Consider the following 23,450-nt stretch of genomic DNA (forward strand, 5'->3'; position numbering starts at 1 on the left):
GTTTTACACATGAAGATGGACCTATGCTATGCATGCCTCAGTTGTGGATGATTTGACTCTTCTACAACTCTTCCCAATTTCATTCTCAATGTCCGAATAAGAAATTGAAGGGAAAAATGTGGAAGGCGTCAAAGCGCACTTATGTGGTCTACATGCACAATTTGGAAAATATTTCTAAGAGGTGCAGGCTTTGAGTGGATCCAAAATCCTTTTGGAAACAAGGGGAATCAGGTCAAGCTTACACTGAAAGAGAGAGATAATCTTGTGGATACTGCATCAGATGGAATGTTGAAGCAGATTTTCAGAGAAAAGTTTGATGGACTTTTGGATTTATGTACAGTAAAAGTAACCTGGGATCACCAGCAATGCTCTGAAGCACCTGTTGCTGTTTCCATCAGCATACAACGGTGAAATTGGATTTTCAACACTCATAGGTCTGAAAACAAAAAAGAGAAATAGACTGAACATTAAGGTAGATATGATATTTAAGTACTCCAGCTTGAAGGCAGACATCCCGCATGGATGCCTCAACAAAAAGCAGCACTACTTCTCACATTAGGATGGTAGCTGGGAATGAGTAAGGTAAGAAGTGGCAGTTTTATGTAATTGTGGGATTTCATTATTATTATTGTTGTTGTTATTTTATTATATACAATAAGATCTAAATACATACCACCTTATATTATAACTGTGTGTTTACATTTTTTGCTCCAGTAGCCTGATATTAATGATTTAGTATTTAAGTTTATTTTGAGATAAGTGAATGCATTTTGTTATCATGGATTGTTGGTCCGTGGAAAGGTTTGCGTTGAGGGGACGGGCCGCAAGCCAGAAAGTTTGAGAGACTGCTTTACAGTGTTGTTATAAGTTTTCCTAAAAAAATACTAGAAATATCAAGACATTTCTTTCCATATTTGCTGGAGGACGCCTTGGAGGATTAGAGAAACATGTGGGAGCTTTCTCAGCAATTAGTTAAAAGGGTGAGGATTGTTTGTTTGAGCTGACCAGAGAATTAACTTAAAATCTCTTTCCATCTCAGTTGCTTTTCACTGTGGATGTCGTCCTACTACAGATTCGAATTTGAAGAGCCTTGGAGCAAAAACTGGGACACAGTGTTTAATATTTCTAATGTAAAAACCAAACATCCAAACTTTTGGTTGAAGAGACATCTAAAGTTGTCTTATACATAACAAAGAATTGGAGTACATTTTTGTATTTTGCACCTTTTAAATTACTGTTAAGAAAAATATTTTGAATAATTCGCATTCTGTGTGAGAGAAGTTACTTTACTCTTCTTGCTTCAGTCAGACTTAACCACTGAGGAATTTGTATTAAACATTCCTTGCTCTTCTTGATTAAAAAAAGTTAGCCATATTTATAATTTCAGAGGGTAGCCATGGTAGTGTGTGACTGAAAAACAACGAATAGTCCTGCAACATCTTACAGGCTAACAAAAAATGTAGATGGTATCATGAGTTTTTGTGGGTACGACCCAATTCTTCAGATGAATGGAGTTAAGAGGTCATTGGTACAAATAAATAGCAGAGAAAGAGAGGGCATGAGGAGGGAAAGAGAAGAAAAAAAACAGGGAAAAATATTGTGAGAGTGTCCATGCTAAATGAGGCTAATAGAGTGGGCTTTAAGTACCCGGTGCTTAGCTTTTTATGACATTAGGGTGTGGAATGTAGTTGCTCATCTTGTTCAGGTCCTTGTTCAGAGCTCGATTCCAGGTGTCATCCTTGTAAAGGAAATGTTGGAGGTTTTTCCCTCCATGTTTTCCCTTCTCTTTCCATCCCAATCCCCTTTCCCTGCTGTTTATTTGTACCCTGGACCACTTAACTCCATTCATTTGAAGAATTGGGTTGTACCCAGGAAAACTCGTACCACCATCTACATTTTTGTTAGTTTCTAAGGTACTGCAGGACTACTTGTTTTTAATTTTTTTTCATATTTATAATGAACTCAGTTGACTTACTGTTGTCCTAACAATTTCATTTTTCACACATTGTATTTTCTTAACTTACCAATAACAAAACATTAAGGATATAAATCTCTGCCAAATCTTAGGATATGTCTATGCAGCAAACTGCGGCAGTGTTGTAGTGTGGGTAGGCATAGCTGTTAGGGATGTAAAATCCTATTTAATTGGTTAACCAGTTAAACATATTGTTTAATCAGTTGGGGGAGCAGCTCCCCCAACCCGCTGTTGGGCTGGAGTAGCCTTTCTTCCCCTGTGGGGCAACTGGGTCCTCTGTGGACTGAAGCTGCTCCAGCCCCTGTTCACGGTGGGCCCTCTGTGGGGTTGGAGCAGTCTTCTGCCCATGGCAAGTGGGGAGCTGCTCCAGCCCCCCATGGTTAACAGGTTAAATGTTCACATCCCTAACGGCTGCGCTAGCTGACAACAGTAACAAAGACAAGATGCCATGGACTTTAGTGTATGTAAGCAATTCTTGTACTTAAAGTGATCCACTGGTGGACTTGTATTCAGATGGTCATAGTGATTTGTTTATTTGCTGTGTAGTTTTACCCTTTTACAGATAAACTGACCAGTTGGAATCTAAACTCAGGATTAAAAGGCAGAGGAGATGCAATATTCCTAGTCTTCAGAAAAGCTATTTTTAAATTTTCACCAATGACTTTTTGAAAAGTTTGTAATTTTGGAGCAAAACTGAGTTAGCTTTTTATTTTTCCAATGACAAATATCTGTAGAAGGATACTATCTTTTTATTTTGTGGAAAATGCTTTTCTTAAACTCAAGAATTGGGGGTAACAGTTTTTATAACATTGATCCATTTTAGAACCAACCATTGCATTGGGTGACTAAGAATGGTCAAGCTATCCCATCAGCCATTGATCAAGCAGCCTAATCTAGTTTGTTTCATAATGACCATGGGCAACCTGACACTTTGTAAATAGGTACAAAGTCAAGAATACCTTACTAGTGGACAACTGGATCTTTCAATTACTGGTTTTTAAATTTCTGATATGTAATCTGTTTTGCAATTTTACAGAGATGACCATGCAAAATATTTGTATATAGTTTAGTACTTTAATACTGCATATGGATGTTGTTAGATTCTTCCACTTTGAAGGGGTGTTTTGATAGACTCTAGATATGATTTTCTGGCTTAAATATGCTATACAGTTGGTTCAGATTTATATGGTACCATTTTCAGTACCTTTTTATTGTAAAAACACTTGTAGTAAGTATCAAAGTAACTTTTGAATTTAAGAAATTGATGAGGTTGCAAAATTTTTAAAAAAAACATTCTGAAAGATAATGGAAGCTTCTGACTCATCTGATTTGAGCTTTAATGTAAATTCCACAAAAGCAGCCCCATATTTGTCTACACATCATTTTGAGGGTTGTAGGAGTGAGTTGAGATAACAGACTTGGGAGCTAGCAAGGCTCCCATTGGCTCTTGAAAAACAGCTGTGGAGATCATGCTTGGAAGCATCGTATCACTTGTTTCCTTTAAGACCTCAACTTACAAAGCTTCTATTTAGAAAATATGATGCACTTGAACCAGCCAGCAGAGCTGTGTTCCTACTGTTGTCTTTGTGATTCAGATCAGCCCCTGCTACATGTGTGAATGCTAAACACTAAGCTAGTATTTGGCCCCTCAGTCTGAGCTTTCTGGTCACCTTTTCTACTCAAGCAAATGGGTAGATTCTTGTAGTGCTAGGCAAAAAAGTTGATATCCTGTTCCATTTCTTAGTACTGGGAAACACTGAATGTTGAAATTAAGAACTCAGTTTAAAGAAAATTGACCAAATGTTGAGTTGTGAATAGAATGTTGTGTAGGTGACATGATTGGATTGGGAGTAGATAAATTTCCAGATAAATTTAGCCCAAATGTCCTTGTTTTTTGAATCAGAACTTTGTATAGTTCTGTAATATTTTAAAACTATTATTTTTGTAACACCTTTATTTTCTACGGACAAAATAATGATTCTTAGGATGCTTACATTTTTCAGATTAAAGAGGACTGCCAAGAGAAATTACTTTAAAAACAATATAGGTTGAACCTCTCTTAACCTGGACACTCTGGTCCAGCAATGTTCCTGGTCCACTAGGACCATGGATATCCCAGAACAAGAGAGTACCCATGGAGGGCTGGTGGCTGGGAAACCTGCAGCCGGGACTAGAGCCCAGTAGCAGGGCTGCCCTGTGGCAATGAAACAGAAAACCCAGCCATAGGGCTAATGACCGATGCTGACCCTGGGGACGTGACGGGGTGGGAGGCAACGGGGCTGGATTCCAGCAGTGAAATTGCCTGGCAAGACTGGAAGGCAGCAGGGCCACCCAGCAGCACAACCAGGAGTCTGGCAGCCCTGCTACCGTCAAGCGGTTCGGTTGCCTGGTGGGACCAAGGCTGAAGCCCAAGTGGGCTGTCGCCCTGTAGTGCAACTGGAGCCCAGCGCGGGGGCTGCCCTGCAGGGATGGAGTCCAGCAGCTGGGCTTCCTAGGTGGGGAGAGGAGCCCTGCACACGGAGGGACCAGCAGCAGGGGGAAGCCGGCTGGAAGGCTGGCAGTGAGGCCATGGCTGGGAGGGCTGGTGAAAGGGGTGGGCCCAGAAATGACCTTCCCTGGTCCGGGAAAATCTCTCATCCAGGACTGGTCAGGACCCAAGGGTGCCGGACCAAGGAGGTCCAACCTATAACAGCTTTTACCTGTGTTACTAACACTTTAAAAACAAATTCTTGATGTCCTTTTGTACGTCACGTACTTTGGACAGCATAGTCAAATTGATCCTTTTCAAAGTTTCCTTTTCTTTTACTTAATTCTAACATTAATGTTATAAATAGGTTTTCAGGAATGCAGAATAAATAACTTTTTAATTGTTTCATTAAAATATTCTGAATTTTTTAGAACCCCTTTAAAAATAACCCTAAAGCTAAAGGATCTAAAATATTTGACAATGTCTGTTGAAATTTCAGTCTGCATATTATAATTAATTTTATTCCTGACTGCTTCTATTGCAATAGTTCCCTGGACCTCTAAGAAGATTTGGGGTCCATTTTGTTAGATGTGAATACAAGAAGTCACATCTTTGCTCTGAAGAGCTTTACAATATATCGTAAGATGCAGTGAGTGTGTCAAATATTTGGAAGGAGGTAGGAGGAAGTATAAGGTAATAGTAACAATATTACTTGGTTCTGTAGTCTAGCTGTGTGCATAGTTTAATATGAAAAAAATTAAAAATGTATGTATATGTGTTCTTTGTTTAAGCAAATAGATATCATGTGGTTTTCAGCCTAGGCAGACTAAAATAGTTAGATTAAATAGGGTTGAGGGGGTACTTATTTCTTGAAATTTAACCTTGTATATTAAACTTTGGTTAACTAATTATATTTGGGCTCCCTGTTCTGCAACAGTAGGTAGACTGCTATGTTGATAGCGTAGAGCAGCCTTTAAACAAAGCTCCTAATTTTAGAATATGTTTCAAATTTGCCATGTTTTATACCATTAGTCATGAAAACCAACATTAAAATATTTTGGTGTGTGTAGAAGCCAAGTCTTATAAAATCAAAGGGCCAAATTTAGATTTTATTAATAAAAGTTTTATAGTCCATTCTTCTACCAAGCACTATGAGCTATACGCTTGGACGTTAGCACGTGCAATCTTTAGAAAAACAACTTTCCAAAATATTTTATCTCTTGTATGTATTGCTCTTACCATACCGGCTTACACTGATATGTGAAGTAATGGGGTGTGAGGAGTTTCCGACAAAGTATACTTCTACATTTCTGTGAAAGTTTAATTGTATTAGTCTGAACCATCCCATCCTGTCTTTTCTTTCTCTTAAATGTAGTAGTATTGTGTGTGTGTGTGTGTGTGTGTGTGTGTGTGTGTGTGTGTGTGATAGGAAGAATTTAAGAATAATATTTAAAGTAAAATATAAAAATAATGTTAAGAGAATGGGACTCAAACTGACAAACAAATGTGTGTAAAATATCCTGAAACATTAAGTATATTGGCACTTCAATTAGCTGACAAGGTATCCTTGTGTGCTTGGGTTTTGTGGCTTTCTGGGGCATTTTTATGTTGTCAATTGCCTGTGATTTTTCTATCAACTTAAATTTTACCTTTGCATATGAATGTCTTGCGTGGATTTATCATTAAGTAATATGTAGTGTGCATTCTATAAATTGACAGATATTTTGGATAACATTAGACCATTTGGCCATATAACCACTATAATATTAAAGTACTAATCTTTCAAGTTGATGAGATCACCCATAGAAATTTCTAATTAACCTCTTCATAATGTCACAACATAAAATTGAAACTGGAGTATTTTCACTCATCCGAAGCGATATTTTTTTTTATATTTCATTTCCAGATATGTTCCTGCATAAAAGAATGTATGAGAAGCCATATTTCAGAGTTTGGCAATATCTGCAACCTATCAAATTTATAACAGAAATACTCATTGAAAAGCTAATGATGTTAATTTAAACTAGGTACAATGCCAGGGTAAAATCACAGAGCATGTTCATCTTCAGAGTGCATTACAGATACTAAATATCCATGCTTGGAAATAGCTGCAAAGCATTCCCATTTTACAGACAGCAAAACTGAGGGAGAAAGGTTGATTCTGTTCATGAGATGGGAGGAGTTGGTGATGATCATAATTAGAGCTTGGATGTTCCCGGCAATCAGTGTAGAGGGAAGGTAAATTATCATACCTTATTTTCTTCCTGTTGTGTCATTAGAACTACTAATGACAATATTGTGTAGCTTGAAAAGCATTTTCAACAATGGTTGGGCTGAATAGGTCAGATAATATGAAATAACTCTAATTCCTCCCTGCCCCCTGCTGGCCCAAAGTGGAATACATCCCTATTTATTCAAGTGTTGTGAATATATTAGTATAACACACATGCACAGGTAGAAAAAATCATTTAAAATTACACCCTCATTGCTTTTGCTTCTTATTCCTCCTTTTCTTTTTGTTTACTGTATTTTATTTATAGGTGTTGATTTTAAAATCAAAACAGTAGAGCTAAGAGGAAAGAAAATTAGATTACAAATCTGGTAAGTAAAACAAGAATGCAACCAGCAGTATGTTTTAATTTTTGTGTTTCTGGCATGGATCAATATGCTTGTTTAATATGATTAATTGTTATAAGCTGGTTTAGCTCTTATCCTTCTGCTCCTTCCCTTACAAATCTGTTAGCCTTTTTTTTTTAAAGAGCGAGAGTGGGGATGATGGATGATGTAGTAAATGTACTATTACTGTGCTGATACAAATATGCATATGTTACAGACATATGTTTCTTATTTAAACAAAATCAGCTATTTAAGAAGATAGTATAAAAATAAAAAAACCACAGACCCGAATACCCAAAAGTTATAAAGATGATCATCCACTTTCTTCATAGTAAATAAAAGAAGCTACCAGAAAGGAAGGAAAATGCCTCTAGTTTCAATTTCATTCACTCATATGGAAATCACTTGAGAGAGAACTGCCATGTTAGAGTAAATGAATCTGTTTAGCCTTTTCTGAGCTCTTTATCAGAAATTTCATGTGGTGGGTGCTGTTTCTGTGACATTACATGTAACAGTGTAATTACTAGCAAAATGCTTAATTACAAACAAAAAAGTGTATGTTAACAGATACAGTATTAATGTCCTACTGTGAAAATTCCGTTTGGGCTGCACAGGGGAATGTTATATACTTCTTGGTAATGATTGCACAAGAGATTATTTATCAATGATGATTAATATAGTACATTCTGCTAGGAATTGTTAGTCTTGAGAGGTCCCTTATGATGCACAATAGCATGATACACATCATGGTTAGGAGAGAGTAAACCAGCTATGTTCATGTAGATTCTAATCCTATAAATTATCTAATAGCTTTTGTGTATTAACAGTGCTTGACGCATAATTGGCATTAGAGATCAGTTGTTAGATTCTAACAACCTATAGAAAAAGCAAATCAAAGCATATTGGTTGTTGAAATGACACCATGAGATGGTCTGGTAGTACTTCATTTTTAATTATGTAGATGAAGTGAGTTTAGCTTACTAACGCCTCTTGGCAGGTCACCATCAACTCTGTTTGTTGCACCATGTGTTTGTCTTGCTTCCCTCTGAGTTAACTGCTGCTGCATCTTTGGTATCATCAGTCATCTAACACTTGAATATTACTGGCATGTCTTCATCCCTCATCTGCGTCCCTGTTTGGAAACCTATGACTACAGAGCTGGTGGTTGAGCCAGCATTGTTAGCCAGGGCCTACTGAAGCTGACAGAGGTAATGCAAATTTTTTTGTCAAGATATTATTGTAGCACTGAATGTGAAATGTATATAGCTTGTCAGATGTGTTTTTAATGTTGTATAGATGTTTTATAGCATCCATTTTTGTCAGATCCTTAAACTACTTATCATTCCCACATTCACGTTTATTAAGAATATCTTTGCTGACTTTTGCTTAGAAATATAATTAAAAAACAAACTTTGAGGGATATTCAAGTGTGGCCCTTACTCAGTTGCTGAGGAATGCCTAAAATGGTCCTTTCACATATAATTTAAATAAATGGTAGAAATTAAATAAATGGTTTTAAATATCTGAATTAATGCCATTATATGTCAGTTGTTACAAAGAACCATCAATATATGTGGTCCCAAAGTGTCTGTCTTGTTGATTCTTGTTAAAATGTCTTTGATGTAATTAACCCTTACTTAAAAACAATATATCAATCTTTGGGCATACTTATGAAATCATGTTGGAAAACATGTTATATTAGCAAAAAGATAAGATAAATGTACAGATTTTCCTAAAACGCATCCTTGAGTGATTTGCCTGTCTGTTTAGATATTGCACTAAAAACCTATATTACAAGAACATTAAAAGTGCAGAGTGGGGCTCCCTTATATACATTATGATATGGTCTCTAATTATGTGATTGACACACAGTGAATTGGTAGCAGAGGCAATACATGACTATTGATAAATTTAATGAGGGGTTCTGAATCTAGAATAGAGATTTCCAGACTGTGGGGCGTGCTCCCCTGGGAAGGTGTGAAGGAATGTTCAAGGGAGCGATGCAGTAATGTCAGATGACTCAAGCCAATCCCTTGCAGCGCGGGTTAGGAAGGGGTTGCCACCTTCATCCAACCAACCCTACACACACTCATTTTAGAAGCTGTAGCTAAATGGAAGGCAGGGTAAGCTCCAGGGTAGTGCAGTGGGGATAGTTTTCCTTGTACAGAGCCCCTGCTCTAGAAGTAGAACAGCTCCTGCCCTGAGAATAGGCACCAGGGTGGTCTGAAAGTAGGCAGTGGGAAGTGTTGGGACTCCATCAGCAAGGAAGGAAAAGATGTCTCCTACAGCAGGGGGTGGAGAGTCTTAGTCCACATCTAGCTCTCCTGCAACTTCAACCCTCTAGGAGGCACTGCATGATGAGGGGAAGCTGCTGCCTCCTCTTGCTGTGCCGCCTGGCAAGAGGCAGCCCAAGGCTTTGCCCTATGGGGAAAAGTCTGCAAGGACCTCTCTGAATGGGTCTCCCTTGAAACATTTAGTTATTGTTCAATGGAAGGCAGAAATCTGAGGGGAGGGCATGTGACCTTGCATGCCTTCTAAGGATGTTAAGAGGCGGGTAATTAACTAATCATGTAGTCCAGGGGTCCCTAATGTGGTACCCATGGGCGCCATGGCTACCCAAAACGGTTGGGGACCACTGATGTTGATAAAATTTTTACTGACTACATGATTAGTCAATAAGAGAAGGCACTCTGTCCTGGCTCACGCAGGTCCAGAACCTACCTCCGCTGTGGCTCTGCAGTTTAAATGTGGTAGGAGCTGGGCGTGCAGGCAGCTAGTTACTATTACATTAAAACTGCGGAGCCACAGTGGGTGGAGTCCCAGAGTGGCGCAAGCTGGGTCCGCCATGGCTCTGCAATTTAAATGTAGTATGAGCCACCTGGCTCTTACTACGTTTTAAAATGCAGAGCCGCAGCAGTCCTGGATCTGACTGAGGTGGGATTGGTCGTTCCCAGCTCGCACCAGGTCCGCAGCCCCTGTCTGCAAGGGGTCCTGGTGGGGAGTTGAAACCCCCTGTGGACAGGAGCTGCTGCTGAGCAGCCTCTGCTCACAGCCAGCCCAGGCCGCCACAAACAGGGGCTGTTGCTAGAGCAGCCTCTATTCATGGGGGCTGACTGCGAACAGGAGCTGCTGCTGGAGCAGCCTCTGCCCGCGGCCAGCCCAGATCACCATGAACAGGGTAGAGGCCTCAGTGCGGGGGAGAGGAAGCGGCATCGCAGAGATGGTGCTTGGGGGAACCAGCTTTTAAGCTGGCTTCCCCCAGCGTTGGCGCCTGTTCCTCTCCCTTCCTGCCTCTGTATCAGAGGCAGCAAAGCGGGGGATGGGGAGAGCGACTTAGTCAATTCAACTACCCAATAAGCTAGGCTAGATGAGTAGTCAGCTGCTCACTTACATCCCTAATGCCCCCCATACATTGCCTATCTTCCTTGTATTGTGCACGGCCACAGGCTTTGTTAATGCACTGCTTCCAAACTGAGTAAAGAATTATTAATTTTATTTTGGGGGTTTCTGTGGCCCTCTCAAGGTGTGTCTACACAGCACTCTAAACTTGAAATAAGATACGCAATGCTATGCTTATTTGAAATCTGTTTTGAAATAGCTTATTTTGAAATTTGATGCATCTACACAAATTTTGAAATAACGTGCTATTTTGAGCCATTCCTTAGCCCACAGGCAACGAGGTTTACCGGGATGGCGAAATAGCATGCTTGTTATTTCAAAAAATATTTTGAAATAATGGGCAGCTTGTGTAGACACGGGGTAGCTGTGCAGGGTAGACATATCCTAAGTGCTTCACAAGTTTTAATAAATTTCTCTTCAAAATACAAGCCACCTTAATTTTGAATGTTTGGCTTTGCAATCTTCATGTTCTTTTAGCATAGAGGTTTTAAATATAATTTTCTACATTTAAAAAAATAGAAAAATAAAAGTTTCATCATGTGGAATCATGTTGACCTCTAACTTAGGTTCTCACTGGATTCAGATCTTCAGATCTACTGCATAGCCCTCTGCCACTTGGCTGTATGGAGTCACTTGTAGCAGTATTAGGTTGAATGTGGATCAGGCATTAGAGGCAGACATACACCCTTTGCCAGTGGGTTTCAGAGCGATTTGCTGATAGCTGAAAAATGTGAAGACTGAGGAGTTTTGTCTGTTTTCCTCACTTCCTGCATCCCACTCAAACTGTATCCTCCTCCTCTTCTTTTCTTCCTTTCTAGGCATGAGCAGAGTGCAGAAGAATATCTCCCTGCTTTCATTTCTGGTGCCTGAAACTGTAGTGGCCCCCCTTAAAAGGAGCAGTTACAGGGCAAATACGGCTCTGTTCTTGCAATCCTGCACTGCAACACACTCAGTTTATCCAGTGTTATGTGTAATCCAGTCAGTGCACAAATGCTGTGAGGAGATGGAGCATGCCCAGTGCAAATGAAACCTTCTGGGAATTTAGTTGTCAAATTCTACATGTTTCTACTAAGCATTTGCAGACTAACTTGTCAGATTTGGGCAGGTTTTCACCAAATCAGCAACATTTAATTTTTCTGCTGCAGTTGACACTGGAGTTCATCAGTTAATTAGCTCAGTGTTTCTCAAAGTGGTCTGCGAAACTACTTCAGAGAAACCTGTTAACTGGCAGCACTGGTTTGTTTACTTACTGGTACCGTGGCCGTAGAGCCTCGTGGTTTCTATTGACTCCGTTTTTCCATTTGCAGCCCAGGGGAGTTGGTTTCGTGGACCACTTTGAGAAACACTGAAATAGCTGTATGAATTTTTTTAACATTTCCACCCAACCCAATGGTTCAACCCAGTATTTGACTCATATTAGCTGAAACGTAACTGAAAAAGTTCAACCTGGGCAGATACCCAGTATAGAAAATATTATCCCAGGTGGTTGCTTTGGCAAAATTATAAGCAACTGAAAATGGGGTCTTGTTATAGAAAGGATCAGGCTACCAGTTCCATTGGATCTGTAGGGCTTTCGTCACTTCTCTCGGAAGGCAAGTCCAGAGGCTAAGATGTTGGGGGCTGAAGGCATGAAACACTCAATCAGGGTCCCATGCACAAACACAGCAAGATCCCCACCTTGAAGAACTCGCAATCTAAATTTAAGAAACTTTTCTTGATATAGTTTAACTTTTGATTTGCATAGTTTTATCCATAACACCTATCTGTACATCCACATGTGCCACACCATATAGTTCTTTCATCCCAGATGTAAATTTAAATATTTTTTTCTCTCTTTCCACAAAGCCCAGGTAAGATATCATTATTAAACACTTTGTAACCTGCCATTTCATATTCCTTATCTTGACCATAAGTATTGGCTTCAGCAAGTGGATGTGTAAAATAGAGAAACAGGACTGGCTGGAAGATGAAAATCAGAAATTCCTTCCCATGAAAATATTTATGGTTGCGTGTGTCTATTTTAAAAGGATTTTAAAAAAAAATTGAGTGACATGTAAAGTAATATAGTTCAATGACCTAATTTTTCAGATTTCTGGCTGTCCATGTTGGCGAAGAGTCTCTGGCTGCCTAGGTACCAGGCAAGCTGGTTTCTAGGCAGCCCAAGAAGCTGGAAAGCCTGAAAGCTGGCTAGGTGAAAAACAGGGTATTTAGGCAGCTGTCAAGCCAGGTAGGTGAGTGAGCGAACTGGAAAAAAACCAAGCAGTTTTCCAACAGATTAGATTCCATAAGTTTTTGATTGAATTGATGCAATCTGTGTTGATTCTGTTAAATCAGTCTCTTTTGACTGGAAAACTGTCATCAAAAAACTTATGGACAACCCTATAGTGAAACCATGTGCTGAAAATACTTCAAAATGCTGCTCTCAGAGTTTAGTAGTTCTGAAAATTAGCATACTATGATGTATCATAATTAAAACTTTTCTGCCTATTCTGGGTTTTGGGGGAAGGAGATGCTCCTTTGGGCTACCTCTGCACTGCACATCAATTTTGAAACAAGCTATTCCAGGATAGTTATTCTGAAATAGCTTATTTCAAAATAGCATGTCTACACTACAAGGAAGCCTCAAATTTAATGTGGATGTGCTATCTCGATTTAGAGCCCCAGGAGGCGCTGTAGAGGAAGGTGAGGTGCTATTTTGAAATACCAGCAGTGGAGCGTCTACACACACCTTATTTCAAAATAGCTATTTCAGAATAGGCATTATTCTTCATAGAATGAGCTTTACAGATTTCGGAATAAGACGCTTGTTATTTTGAAATAATGGAATGGCTGTGTAGACGCTCGCATAGCTATTTTGGAATAACGGCCATTATTCCAAAATTACTTTGCTGTGTAGACATACCCTTGGAAAAAAAGAAAGTTTTCTTTGTTTTCATACAAATCCAATAACCCCCCTTCAAAAATTTTCTCTAGCTAAAGATTTTTCTTTTTCATCACCCAAAAGAAGGATTCTGAAGCCCATTTTTACTTTGGTTTAAATTGCTTCCTTCTTCCATTACCATCCTTTACCACCATTCCAAAAAAATTTAACTTGGCTTCAACTCAAAAAGACAAACATTTTCATATGTTTGTCATGTACAGTAAAACTCCAGTTGTCCGGCATCCAGTGGTCCGGCACTCCTGCTAGTCTGGCACCACCTGGAACCCGGAAGTGCTCCAGGCAGCCGGATAATTGGAGCTGCTCTGCCCCGGGCTTCCCCGAGTCAGCCACAGGTCAGTTTCTGCAGCGGCTGACTTGGGGACGCCTGGGGCAGAGCAGCTGGGGTGCTGCTGGGTTGGTCCTGTAACGCTGCCCTTCAGCGCTGCGGGACCAACCCGGCAGAAACTGACCTGCGGCTGACTCGGGGAAGCCCGGGGCAGAGCAGCTGGGGTGCTGCCGGGTTGGTCCTGCAGCGCCGCACCCCCATTCTCCCCCACCCCACCCCAGACCCCTTATAACCCCCCTTTCCAATAGTCCGGCATATCTGATAATCCAGCACCCCCTGGGTCCTAAAGGTGCCGGATTATCGGAAGTTTACTGTACATGGAGTGCATTTGTATTAAAACAAAAAACAGTTGTCTGACCATTACATCTAAATTAAGACTTTCAGGCTTTTCCTAACACAAACTGATTTACACTTTTAAATCATTGTGTGTGTTACAGTAAGGAATATATAAGGGAAAGAAATCAGAATCTTAACAGCATTTGGAGATTGGTTTTATGTTTTAAATTTTCTCTTGTATGATATCTCATTTTCATTGTGTCCCTCATTTTTATGTCATTAAGCAGAAAGACAATGTGGATTGGTGGATTCTTTATTTGAAAAATCAGTTAAGGAATAATCTTACAATACATGTTTGTGATTGCATGTTGGAAAAGAAATAAAAACATGTTTCCCATTCACACAACTTCTTAGTTTTGGATGAGCAGTTGGAAGTGAAGAAGTAGCATTATGTAGACAAAACATAACATTGGAAAGTACAGCAAGTAAATTCCTTAAAAATATAAAATAGGGACAACAAATAATTTACTTAGCTGTTTGCAATAGCAATCTGTGCTAAATATATAAGTATCATAGATGTAAAAGTAATATTTGACATCCAGAATGCCTCAGGATGTTCAACAAACTAAGCTTAATTCAAGACTACTTTGTTATGTGAAAACCTGCAGCCCACATTCAAGCTTATCACAAGAGACTATAAATATATGGCAGTTTGGACTTTGGTTTAGCTTCAATAACTGAACTCTAGACTTAATCTGTTTTGGAATTTTAAGATATTGTAACTGAGATCTAGCAATTGTTGTTTATTATATTGCATAATATTAATAAATAAGTAATGTTAGGAATTGGGAATTTATCATGTTAATGGCTTATTGCCACTGCCCATGGATGGTTTGATGGTCCTTCAGACTAAAATAATAAATAGCTTATTTATTTTGCCATATGTTAGTTCCCTTTCTGATTGGAATATAATATGGATGAGAACAGCAAAACAAAACTGAATTGTTCCAACACATCATAACTGACTCATAAATGTATCTTTATGGCTATTCATGATAAATGAAACATTCTAGGTTTTTTTTATCGTGCTTGCAGACTTTGTATACCCTGAAATTTTAGGTATACAGAGTATCCTGATAAATCATTTTCTCGTGTTAAGTATAATATCACCAGCTGGCATTTGGGATCTTTCAGAATTTTAGAATTTCCTCTGGACTTTATAGGTAGGAGGCAATCTTCTAAACTTATTGCATCTTGAGTATTTTTATAAAATCTCAATTTTAGTAAGGGATTTAATAACATATAATACATAATATAATTTAATAAAGAACTTAGATTTTTTTCATCAAGGGAACTGCAGAAATCCATCACACTTGTGGAAACCTAGATTTCACTTATCTAACTCCATAACTTGCATATAATCTTATTTATCTTAATTGTGTTTTTCTTCCACAGTACATGTTTTTCCTGCATGTGAATGGGCTCGTGCCAATACTTCAGAAACACCCCGAATTAAATGATGGGGTGTAACTTCCCCTTCTTTGTACTCAAATTATTATATCTTTAGCTTATTAAATAGTCAGTGAGTTCAGTAGTCCCTGATCTTGACTAGGAAAGTGAACACTAAAGGAAAGGATGAAAGAATTATTTTGCAGAATGCTTTAGAAACACAGTACTTATGGATATGTTAAAAGTATTCTACTTTTGCTATACTTGAAACTAGAATTATTTCTCTGTAAATTCCCTGTAAAATTAATAAAATGGACATAGTTAATTTCTTTCACCTTTGTTGATTTTGAAATGTTGGCATCCAATGTTGGCACATGAATTCTTGCTAATTCAAGATACAATTACTGAAATAGACCAAAATTCAACAAATAATTAAATGCCACTATTGGGGTTTTTTTTTTTTGTAAGCCTGATTCAGCAAGGGACTTACTTACATGCCTAACTTTAAACATGTAGTTTTATTTATGTGCTTAAAGATAGATGTGTGTATTTACCTTCTTGATTCTGGGCTTTGGCACAGAATTGTGTTTGTTTTTCATCATTGTGCTAATTATTAGAATAATGGTTTCTGAGGGCCTAGTTTTATTAGTTAACCTCTTTCCTCTTGCCATCATTTTAGTTCCTTGGAGCTTGAAGGTTTTGTGTGTGTGTGTTTTTGGCGAATCATAGAATACTAGAACTGGAAGGGCCCTTGAGACATCATCAAGTCCAGTCTCCTGCCCTCATGGCAGGACCAAGAACTGATATATTTATACGGTTCTCCTGGATCACCTTTTATCTAACTCTTGAGTGTATAGAATTAAAGGATTGATGGAGCAGGTGCTCCATGTTCAGTTAAGGGAGAAAATACCTTTTGAGATGACTAGAAGAGAGAGAACACGCAACTATTTGGTTTAAGTGATTCAGTGTAGTTGTTCTACAAGCTATGATTTTAAAAAAAAAATTGGATTTTTAGAACCACTCAAAACTAGCAGGAGAGTGTTCTACCACAAACACCATATCTTAACAGAACAGGAAATGTTATCTTTTGCCAGTTATTATCAGCCACCAGCTCTAACCAGTTATAGTAAAAATAATATTTCTCTGTTGCATTCCTGCCCTCCCACCTCTATCATGTTTGGCGTTCAAAGTGATGGAATTAAAGGGATTTCCATGACAGATGCAATTCTACACAAGTCATTTGAAGAAATCTCTTCATAAGCATCAAGACAGTGTATTCCATATGTGGACATTTAACCATCTTTATTGGCATTTTAAAGTTTCCCATATTGAAATATCACAGGGACTTTGTGAAAAATAATTTTTACCCTGGTAATAAGATAAGTGAAGAGAAAATAAACTGCTATAGTGATGAATAATATTTGTATGTAATTTCAGCTGTAGAATGTAGAGCATTTGCATTGCTTTCATTAAAATGCCTCATCAGTGAAAAGAAAGCAGCTAATTAGATATATAGAGGTAGTCTCATGTAGCACTGGAACTAAACAGGAAATATGTTTTTGCTTCTTGCAGAGTACCAAAGTTTGGTGTGAGTAAATTTCAAGGGTTTTTTTAATCAGAAGATAGAAATAGAGATGGTAGAACACAGAATTGTTTTTTCCCCCTCACTGTTATATATTTATAGTACCATTCTCCAGCTACAAAATACTGGTCATCATAAGATATCAGTTTCATGATGCAGATGACTGTCCACTAAAGCCTCAACTTCAGAGGCTATACCAAGAATTGTGAAAAATAAAACTATCTGCAGAGTTGATAACTGGTATCATGGCAATTGCAGAAGAAAGGCCAGGGTTTGACTTGTCTCAGCATTAATGCCAAATTACCTGTTAGCTGTAAGTGTGATCTATGGAGATTTTGATTCAGACTGGGTAGAGGAGAGGCAGTTTTCTCTACAAATGTATGTCCTGTGAGTATGCTGTAGATAAATACAAATTACTTTCTCCCAGACAGTAAGTTTGATCTTGTGAGCCTGGCTCTTTGCAGTACTCCAAAAACACTTTGTTCTTTAAGGCATATCATAATTAAGTCATGCAGTGCCCGAGTACTAAAATAGAGTTCCTTATAGATTTTCATGCTGGAAGTCACCTTCTCTTTCCTTGGATAATATAATTTCATCAAAATTAAAATTTTTCACAGGGGAAAATGTTGGTTGTTTTCCCATATGACATTTCTAAGTGAAGTGACATTTTATAAATTTGCATATTTTAAATTGTTTGGAAGCTTCTCATGGAGACTCTAAGAATCTTTCTACAAAATAATTCACATTTTTTTTAAATTAAAAACTTGTCACAAGAAGAGTTTGTGTTTTTGACCAGCTCTAGTATTAAACATTAAAAATTATTTTTGGAGATCCCTGTTGAAACATCTAAGCCTCGAAAATATTAAAGCATTTTATAAAGTACTTTCCAGTAATAGCACTAGAAAAAATGAAAGTTGAGGGGTAGACAAGTTTCAGGGTTTTTTTTAATCAACTTGCCATGAACAGTCTGCTCTGAGCAGGCTTTTTGGTAATATGGTGGAAAATGGCTCAAAGCAGGAAAAACACCTTGAGTCTTGACTATACAAACACCTACCCCCACCTCCTTTTGAGAGCAAGGCCATAGGTGTTTCAAGTTGTGTACCCTGTGGTGTGGTATTCAAACACCACACTGGAAAGCAGAGGGCTAAGGACCAGCTCAGGGCCTAGGCAGCTCCATCTAAACATGCCTGCACAAGCTGTAGGCAGGGCTTTAAAAAAGAGGAGTGGAGCAGCTTAAAAGCAGGCAGTGGAAGGGAGCAGACAGATGCTCAAAGGGGAAAGTACTGCCCAGGAGCACATTGCCCAGATCTGATAGCACAGATCTTTGCAAATATACAAAGAAGAATCAGGTGATTCAGAGTGCAAATCAGAGATTACATTGAAGTGATTAATTCACTGATTAGTGTAGGAAGTGGGATTAGAGGAGAGGCAGGGTGCGGCAGAACTATGTTGTACCCCAAGTGAAGCTGCCCCCCCATTGGGCCCTGGACTGAAGCCTGATGAAGAGGGTTGATCCAGGCTTCCATATCCACCTCAAGAGGATTATGTAGGATGAGAGGCCATCTGGAAAAGATGTTGACTGTTCAAGAACCCAGTCCCCAAAGTCCCAATGCTGAAGGAGAGGACTGGAAACCCTGGGATGGGAGGGCGCTGAAACACATGACTATTTCAACGGGGAGACAACCTACCAACCCTATCCTGACTATGAGGTAGTGCTGTCAGTGGATGTGCACCATCTCCACACTCAAAATAAGTGGACACTTCAGAATTTAAACTTGGCTTTCAGGCTCTCAGTGTACTCGACCATATGTATACCTTAGTACTGTCATGCATCTTCATGTTACTGGCTTACTTTTTATAAATAATTTCTGCAATTCTCTTCTGCATTGATTTAAAAAACATGGCTTAATTTTTTGGTTAATATGAATGCTTTCAATCTTATTGATGTGCACATTGCTGCTTTTATAGTACAAAGTCCAACAATGTTAGCTTGATGAGCATGCATCCTTTTCTTTTGTTCACTCTTCAAGGAAATATTTGATTTTTCTTTTCATTTGTTGATCTGTTTTCATTGGACAACTCCATTCTCAAGGACATGTAAAACTGATTGGTGGCCTAGCCTTTCTCAGTGAAGTCAGTGTGGGACAATTAGGTCTGATAAAGAATTTATTTCTTCTGATGTAGGTGTTAACCTGGCTTACCTGGTGATTTCTGAAATTAATATTTGTAGAAGGAAACGGAAAATATGGAATATGCCTGCAGAATGCATGATTTTTTTTCAATTAAAATACAAGCTAGACTAGTCTGTTTTGTGAACTGATAAAATACTTCCACCAATGTTTACTGCTGCTCCTTAGGGATACGGCAGGCCAGGAGAGATTCAACAGCATTACCTCAGCTTATTACAGAAGTGCCAAGGGAATCATATTGGTGTATGATATCACCAAGAAGGAGACATTTGATGATTTACCAAAATGGATGAAAATGATAGATAAGGTAGGCTCCAGTTTCTCTTAAAATAGAAAATACAGTATGTATGAAAGGGACACTATTAAATTACATTTTTACAGTAAGCTTTTGAAATAAAACCTTAGAAGATTAAAAACAAATTTTTAATCTATTTTGCTATAGATTTTCATTCATTTGTTTAGCAAGCATTTAATTTTTGTGTGTTTTTTCTAATGCAAAAATGGCTGTCTTCCACTAAGGATGTGAAAGTGTAGCTGTGTAAACCGGCTGCCAGGGAGTCACATCTCATTCTGCTTGTAACCAAGCAGTTATATGATTACTTAATTACATGCACTTTAACATCCCTATTTTCCGCTGACTTCTGTGAACTAAAATTGTTATCAGTGTAGTCAGAAATGTGCATAGATTTGGGCACCTAGACGTGCACTGGAAAACCATGTATATATCCTTGAGATGTTTGTACAGAGCTTTGATATGGAACTTGTGCAGTTACATAAGTGACTCAATTTATTTTTACCAGCACTGTGTATTAATATTATTTGTGGATGTAGTTAATTAGAAACACCTTATTTTTCTGTATTCAGTATGCCTCGGAAGATGCAGAGCTTCTACTCGTTGGAAATAAGTTGGACTGTGAAGTTGACAGAGAGATTTCTCGACAGCAGGGAGAAAAGGTGAGAGCAGAAGGAATCAAATCATTAACATCCTTTAGTGAGGGTGAAAAAAGGTGGCTGTGGGTTCATATTGAAATTGTGAAGATCATACAGCTGTAGGTTTTGGGTATGGTGAATCTTTTTCAAGTATGCAATATTTCTAATGATTGTAGAAAATCCAAACCATGCAAGCATTGAGTAGAATTACATGCTCCTTGAAAAATACTATTTGGGGGAAAAGTTAGGTAAAAAGGAGAAACCTCTTTTTCTAATCTGGTGTTCATTTAAAAGTAACAGTTGTATTACCCTGCAATGAGCAAATACCCACAGCAAGGTCTCTTCTTGGTGTTGCACGTACAATGATCCTTACCTGGATCATTACATACCTACTAATCTGTTAAAGTGATCATGATCCATTTCTCCCCCAGACTCAAATAACAGCATTTTCTTCAGTACAAAGAAATATAGGTGAACTCACCTGATTTTCACTAATATTCAAAATGTCTTTGTAGTTCACCACTAACTTCCATAAAAACAAAGTAAAAGGGGTACTCTTTACTGAGCATCTTCTAATTAAAATTTTGCAAATGCGTGCTCTAGTGTGCTTTCACTTGATGTTGCATATGTTTTCTGCATGGATGGGGAGTAGAATAAGAGTGGAGTAGGCATGGTGTTCCAAGGCATGGTGTTCCAAGGCATGGAGTCCCTGATTGCTTTGCCATTTTCTTTTTGAATTATTTAGAGCTGAGTGGTGACAGGTATTCCACTTCAGAGAATTTTGCTGTTTCAAAATTTTATTTCATTCCAATTCAGAACAAATTCCCTCAGTTTTGAAATCCTTTGTGGAATGAGATGGAACTGCAGCCCTGGGGTTTTTACTGGCAAGCTCCTTCCACAGCGTATATGTGCTTGCATTATGCCTGACATTTTTAGTGCCGCTATTTACTCATTTTCAGGAGCATCAACTTTATCTAAAAGCAAAGGAAAAGAAATACAGCAAAACAAACATAAATGTATGAACTGATCTGTGTATTTAGCACATATGTCTGGTTTCATAGTTGAGCTAACATTTATCTTTTTGTTAAATACTGGGGCTGTCAGTTGACCTGTGTTAATGCCTGCGATTAACGCAGGACAGGATTAATGCATGAAAAAAATTAGCAGGCGTTAATGCTGCACTGCCTTTTTGAAGTGCCTGCTCTGGCACTTCAAAGGGGCAGCACGAGCATGGGGACTCCAGCTGACCCTGGGCTCTGCCTTGTGCTGCCCCTTGGAAGCGCTGCTGCAGCGTTTCAAAGGGGAGTTGCACGTGATTAATCACGATTAAAATTTTTAATCACTTGACAGCCCTATTAAATACATGATTTGTTTTCCCGTTATTTCTTGATTTCATCTTAACATGGTAGACTAATTAAAAGAACGTGTTAAAAGACAACTTAAATGTAAAGAGAAAAATTTACTTGCAGAACTGAAGTTGACTCATGTATCTAATATGTACTAGATAAAGTTTTGCTCATATTTTGTCAAGTAGTTTTTCTTTTCATCTCTTAAAATAAATCCAGCTTCATGTAGTTACTTTTTTTTTTCCCCATCAGTTTGCCCAGCAAATAACTGGGATGCGGTTTTGTGAAGCAAGTGCCAAGGATAATTTTAATGTGGATGAAATATTTCTGAAACTTGTAGATGACATCCTGAAAAAGGTAAAACATGAACAGTAGAGATTGGGACTATATTTAACTACTTCTGGTACCAGTATTTGTTCAGCGCACACAGGGCAAGTAAAATTTTTACTTCACTTGAAGGGGGTCAAGATGTCACTTGACCATCTGCTAACCTTCAACTATAGCTGCACACTGCACTGCAGTTGAAATTTTTGTGTGTACTTTAGACAGTAACTTCATTTTAGACCAGAGTTCAATAGCTGACTATTTCCATTTATTGCCATACGTTAATTGGGACTTATTTGGGAAACTACCTTAGGGCAAAGCAGAAAGATATGCTCATCCTTACATTGAAATGAGAGATAAGAGCTACAAAGGGCTATGGAACACACATACCTGGGTACACAGCATCTCAACTAGCAAGAGAGAGAAGCAGCCCTGATATACACAGAACAGAGTTGTCTATAGCATGGGCCAGAGTCTAGAGCAGTGGTTCTCAAAGGGCGGTCTGCAGCTATCTCCCACATGGTTTGTGGCTCGAGCTCAGCCCCCCGTTTTCCCCCATGAGGCGGGGAGCCTGCACTGCCTCCCCGCTGTGTGGGAGAGGAGTGAGGGCCAAGCTCCCACACACCCCGCTCGGGGAATGGCAGCAAGGCTTTCCCCATGGCTGCCATTGTCCCGTGCTACCTGGGCGGCCGTTTTGGCAGCACCCAGTGGGGAAGCAGCAGCCTGTGTACTGCACTGCCGTAGCCCAGCATCCAGCCCCACTTGCAGAAAGCCGTCTCTGCTAGACTGGAGATCAGCATCTGTCTCCCCGCCCAGTGCCATGGCATCTGCCCATGGGCTCCACCGCCTTCCTATGGGGCAAAGGCCTTCAGGCTCCTCTGTATGTTTCCCCAGCCCTGCTGCTTCTAGGGCTTTCCAGCAGCTGGCATCTGCCCATGGGCTCCACTGCCCGGGGAAGGAGCCACGCCAGCTGCTGCAAAGCCCTGGAAGTCACAGGGCTGGGGAAACATCTAGAGGAGCCTGAAGGCCTTCCCCCGTGGGACCTGTCCATCCTGACTTCTGCTCAGCGGTGCAAGCAGCTTTGTTTCCGAGACGGGGAGGGCCACTCAGTAGGGCAGCTGTGCAGAGCGGGACTGCCCCAGAAGCTAGGGGAGTGGGCTGCCTGTCTCCCCGGGAGGTTGGGGGGTGCATCCAGAAGGAGTGGGGTTACTAGGGGACTCTGTCCCCCACCTTCATCCCTCACCAAAGAGCTGGTGTAAACCAAGGAATGCTTCTGAATTGCATTGTGCCCAATGCACCCCACTCCCTGGCTTGCTCTGTCCCACCATGAAAAATTCTGGAATCTCAAGATTTCCTGTGCTGACAAGGTACCATTTGAGTTGCCATAAGCAAAAAGCAGTGCAAAGGACAACAGAGGAGCCCACCAGCACTGAAATGGGTAGCAATTCTAAACATTTGGTTTTCTGTTTAGAAACCATATCCTGTAGGATTGTGCTACTTCTGGTAGCAATATATTATGGGACAATTCCTACTACCAGTAGCACAGCCTTACAGGAGAGCAGCTCTCTACAAACCACAGGCCAATGGGAGTGTGAAGCCAGAAGAGTATCCCACCTCATGCCCAGACCCCT

At 39.4% G+C, this 23,450-nt stretch overlaps 1 protein-coding gene across 1 annotated transcript in view; it reads left to right on the top strand.

The window, feature by feature from the left end:
* Positions 1 to 23,450, top strand: part of RAB12 (RAB12, member RAS oncogene family) — a 39,536-nt gene that overhangs the window by 12,046 nt on the left and 4,040 nt on the right. The window contains exons 2-5 of the mRNA XM_075920964.2: positions 6,983 to 7,043; positions 19,388 to 19,526; positions 20,084 to 20,173; positions 21,748 to 21,852. Coding sequence (XP_075777079.1) covers positions 6,983 to 7,043; positions 19,388 to 19,526; positions 20,084 to 20,173; positions 21,748 to 21,852 — 395 coding nt within the window. The remainder of the gene's footprint in view (positions 1 to 6,982; positions 7,044 to 19,387; positions 19,527 to 20,083; positions 20,174 to 21,747; positions 21,853 to 23,450) is intronic.

Source organism: Pelodiscus sinensis, chromosome 2 (assembly GCF_052426305.1).
Source record: "Pelodiscus sinensis isolate ZL-2025 chromosome 2, ASM5242630v1, whole genome shotgun sequence".
In the NCBI taxonomy this organism is placed as follows: domain Eukaryota; kingdom Metazoa; phylum Chordata; order Testudines; family Trionychidae; genus Pelodiscus; species Pelodiscus sinensis.